We start from the raw sequence: 4,774 nt of genomic DNA on the forward strand, positions 1-4,774 counted from the left end.
TAGGAGGCTGGGGTTGGAGGTGGTCCTGAACAAATCAGAGGCCTTGTGTTTCCATGGGCCTCGGAAGGCCCCTCCGGCGGGTTCCAGCTTAATGGTGGGGGAAACGTCCATTGGTGTCAAGTCGACAATGCGGTACCTGGGTATAGTCCTTGACAGCCGTTGGACGTTCAAGAAACACTTTGAGGGCCTTGCTCCCAAACTAATTGGAGCGGCGTCGGCACTCAGCCGGCTTCTACCCAACGTCAGTGGGCCGAATGTGGGCTGCAGGAAACTGTACGCGGGTGTTGTGCGGTCTATGGCCCTATATGGGGCGCCCATTTGGGCATTCACCCTGACCGCCGAAAATCAGGCCCAATTGCGGAGGCCGCAGCGGGTTATGGCGGTCAGGATGGTGAGGGCATACCGCTCCGTCTCACACGAGGCAGCGTGCGTGTTGGCGGGGACTCCGCCCTGGGACCTGGACCCAGCAGCACTCGGGCGATTATCCTAACCGCGCGCTTCTGGAGGCGGAAGACCCTTTCCCACTCGGCACAGCGTCCCCATAGCTCCGCACCATACTGGATCAGCGAGTGCACCGTGGCAAAATAGCACGAGCGCGCGACCTCATCCGACACCAACCTAGTTACTCGTCCTAATGCAAAGCACGCACTGCCGATTCTTCCGCTGAGTCTGTTAATATGATGGTCCCACTTTAGACAGGTGTCAATTTCGAACCCTAGGAAACCGGTACTACTTAATTGGTCTAAGGCGGTCCCATTTGCAGAAACAGCAAGCGGCCTCGTGCTGCGACCTGATAGATTGAAGACCAGGTAGTGGGTCTTCTTAAGGTTTAGCGCTAGACCGTTGGCATTAAACCACTGTGCAAGCTGCGCCGCGGTTTCATTTAATTTGTCTTCTATGGTGTCCACGGATTGCGCTGTGACGATTGCAGCAACATCATCGGCGTATACAAGGATTTCAGCGGCCTGTATTGCATGCGGCAGATCGTTCAGCAACAACGAGAATAATATGTTTGAAACCGATGAGCCCTGAGCTACACCCATGGTCGTTTCTAGCGGGTCTGATCTAGCCGTTCCGCCATCTCCTACTACAATTTGAGATCTACATTGCAGAAGACTCTTGAACAAGGAAAGTGTCGGACCATCGATCCCATAATGCCTTAGCTTGCTGGTAAGGACTGCGTGGTCTGCGACGTCAAAAGCCCTGGACAGGTCGCAGCACAATAAAGCAACTTGCTGTTTCCTCTCTCTGGCGTCTGCTACGCGTCGGACCACATCACGGGTCAGTGTGGTTGTGGAGCGGCCCGCTCGATAGGCGTGTTGTCTGTCAGATAGGGCGCTCGTCGACTCTAGGAAACTCGTCAGCCGGCGGCTGAGTCTGTTTTCAAGGACCTTTGCCATTGCGGGGATAATAGCAACGGGTCTGTATGCATCCATATCCCCCCTTTTACCCTTGCCTTTAAAGATGGAAGCTATTTTGCTGATTTTAAGTGGTTTAGGGTAGGTTCCAGTAGCCCTCAGTAGTTTCATATTTATCCCGTAGATGTCCATTGAGGCTTTAGGATGAATGAGGGAGGTTATCAAACGATAAACCTCGTCTGCGCTGAAAGGTCGGAGCTTCAGGGAACGATCCGCAGCCGGCAGCGCGGCGCGCAGCTGGCGTAGGGCACGGGTACAGCCCGCGCGCGGCGCGCCGCACGCCGCCGCGGCGCTGAGGAACCTGTTGTTCAGTGCGTCAACAGCGTCCTTTTTACTTGCGAACTGTGACCCATCGGTGTTTACAATCACCTCTGTGACGTCCAATCGTGGGCAGTTATTTTTGCCCAGTTTTTGCCTCTCTCCTTGTTCACGACATTCCAGAGCATTTTAGACTTATTGTTGCCGGTATTTATTAGGTCACTATAGTAAATGGATTTTTTCTTCTTAATTAAAATGTCATATTGCAATTTGATGTCAGTTATAAAGTTACTAATATTATCATTGCTCATGTGTCGCTTTCCTAATTCTATCATATCAAATAAAAAAGATTTAAATAATTTAATGTCATAATTAATCCAGGTTGGGTAATGTCCACCCCCGACTATTTTTTTTCTTAGTGGAAAACAAATGTCAACTTTATTTGAAATTATATTTATAAGTGAAGTTGTAAGACTACTGGCGTCGCTATTTTTTGCAAAAATGTGACTCCAATCAACGCTCTCAATAGTGGCAGAAAAATTTAATTGATTTGACTCTGTGAAACTTCGCGAGTACAAGTGAGTGACATTTTTTGAGCGATTTGGGAACTATTTGGGAAACAATAGAGACCCCATGTTTACTCTTTTCATTAATTCCTAAGCTTCGTTGTATCGTTTGCAGACTTTTCTGCTTAATACATATTAATTCAATATCAAATCAAGATTAGATATTTAAACTTCGAATACCACCCTAAGGCTTTTGTTAAAGTTAACAATGGTGCTTTACAATATGTTGCAATTTCTAGCAATTTTAAAGGACTGGAATCCTGAAAAGCTGAAAACCTCTCAAAACCTGAAAACGTACGGTCTGTATAGAAAAGTATATTTTTCTATTATAATTGGCACTTATAAATTGAATCTTCTTTCCTTTTACTACAGATGGTCATCGGAACAACTGACGCAACTAAAATCTATAACTAGCGAGTAGAAACAGAAACTACAATACAAAACTTTTAGTATTGTAATTAGTAAGAACCAGGCGTTACGCAGCGTACTACGTAGGCGAACAACACGCGAACGCGAAGCGAAGCGATGCGGCGCGGGGTGAATCAATCCTTTGATACCTATAGAAGTGTCCTACGTGGGCGATCTCGTTGCGAACGCGAACGCAGTGGGCCCGTCGCGCCGTGCCGCTTCGCGTTCGCGAGTTGTTAATAGACGCAGTGTTACTTTGCGGAAATCGATATTAGGTAATTAAAACAAAAATATGACTCCCGATTATTTACTAATCTTACTATTATTATTAGGTTTTAATTTTTAGTAACGTACTTCATAACACAAATCAAAATATATAGGTACCTAGGTAACTAAGCACAGCTGTAAAAAAGTAATGAATGTATAATAAGTAATGTATCCCTGCTGACTTTTGTAGCTGGCTATCTGACTTCTTGAGTGAACGGTCGATCAGAGTAGTCATTGATGGCTGCTCTTCTGACCTCATGGCCATTGACGCCGGTGTTCCTCAGGGGTCTGTTCTCTCCGCAACCCTTTTCCTGCTCCACATTAACGACATGCTGCAACCCAGCATTGTAGGTTATGCAGACGACAGTACGGTTGTTGAGAGATATTTGGCTAGTTCAGGGGACAGCAGGGACGAGATACGGTCACAGAGAGAGGCCATGGTTGAGCGAATGAACCTGACCCTTAGTCTCGTTTCCCAGTGGGGGGACGACAATCTGGTCGCGTTCAATTCCTCCAAAACGCAGGCGTGTCTGTTTTCCGCAAAACGGAGTCCATTCGAACTGACTCCTTCTTTCCGAGGTGCATCTGTACCTATTACTGACAGCTTGGAACTCCTCGGCGTGGAGTTGAGTTCAGTCCTCAACTTCGGCACCTTCATTGAATCTAAAGCACAGACTGCGGCCAGAAAGCTGGGCGTCCTAAATAAGGTGAAGCGATACTTCACACCTGGACAGCTTCTAACACTTTATAAAGCTCAAGTCCGATCGTGTATGGAGTATTGCAGCCACCTGTGGGACGGCTCAGCTAAATATCAACTCGCCGCTTTAGACTCAGTGGAGCGCAGAGCCAGGAGGATGATTGGTGACAAGAAGCTAACGGGTAAGCTTCAGTCTTTGGCCCATCGGCGGAAAGTCGCCAGTCTATCGGTGTTCTACAGATTGCACTTCGGGGAGTGTGCTCAAGAGCTACACGAGCTTATTCCACCGTCCCCATTCTACCATCGGACTTTTAGACGCACGGCCGGTTTCCATCCTTACTTGGTAGATATTCCACGAATCCGCACGAAGCGCTTTGCTTCCTCTTTCCTTATGCGCACTGCCAAGGAATGGAATTCCTTGCCGGCGTCTATATTTCCGAGCTCATATAACCCGGCAACCTTTAAATCAAGGGTGAACAGGCACCTTCTGGGCAGACTCGCTCCATCGTAGGCCACGTCTTCGCCTCGGCTAGTCTGTGGCCATGAGTAAGCCCATTTTTAATAAAAAAAAAAAAAAAAAATGAAATAAATGCTTTTTTCTACTCCCGTACTTTTATTTGTCATTTAAAGGGTCGTGCACACATCTTTAAAACCCATGGTCTAATAAAACATGGTCTTCTCTTCCCAGAGTGTTACTTGCCTACGTCACAATAACATTGCCACTTTATTTCAACATAACATGTTACATGGGTACATTATATCTATGGTTAATAAGTTAATTTATTTCTTTATAATTTAATAATTTTCATTTATATGTATTTTATCTTAAATTTTACAATAATACGTCATTTTTAATTATTTGTTAGCAATATCTTCCGATTCACGAAAGAAATTTCAGACGTTCGGGTAATTCTGTTTACACTATTGGCAACACAGGATAGCGCTGTCACATTTGACAATCCGGCATTTTGTCCCTGACCGACCGTCCTTGTCGAACGCGTGTTAATTGTTATTTCCTTCTCGCTCAGTGTCAGCAGTCGCAGTGTTTTCCAAACTTTTCACGTCCTAAACTTGGTAATTAATGTTTTGTTACGAAAATGGTTGGCTGCTCTATTCGGAACTGTAAGAGTAGGAGTGAAAAGTGCAGTATAGATTTGTTT

At 46.0% G+C, this 4,774-nt stretch overlaps 1 protein-coding gene across 1 annotated transcript; it reads right to left on the minus strand.

Moving 5' to 3' along the window:
• Positions 1-383: 383 nt before the first annotated feature.
• LOC134662727 (uncharacterized) lies at positions 384-3,575 on the minus strand. The gene is made up of 3 exons (XM_063518997.1): positions 3,516-3,575; positions 3,121-3,249; positions 384-1,760 (listed from the first exon to the last, which is right to left on the minus strand). Exons 1-3 carry the CDS (start codon positions 3,573-3,575, stop codon positions 384-386), a joined length of 1,566 nt encoding a protein of 521 aa, XP_063375067.1.
• Between the last annotated feature and the right edge of the window lie 1,199 nt (positions 3,576-4,774).

The sequence above is a fragment of the Cydia amplana genome, chromosome 3 (genome assembly GCF_948474715.1).
Source record: "Cydia amplana chromosome 3, ilCydAmpl1.1, whole genome shotgun sequence".
Lineage (NCBI taxonomy): Eukaryota > Metazoa > Arthropoda > Insecta > Lepidoptera > Tortricidae > Cydia > Cydia amplana.

Coding starts and splice junctions, on each gene's coding strand:
- LOC134662727 (XM_063518997.1), bottom strand. CDS start 3,575: ATGAAGGTGCCGAAGTTGAGGACTGAACTCAACTCCACGCCGAGGAGT. Junction 3,250..3,515: donor CGAGGAGTTCCAAGCTGTCA/GTAATAGGTACA, acceptor GCTGGGTTGCAG/CATGTCGTTAATGTGGAGCA. Junction 1,761..3,120: donor ATCGACCGTTCACTCAAGAA/GTCAGATAGCCA, acceptor GATGGGTCACAG/TTCGCAAGTAAAAAGGACGC.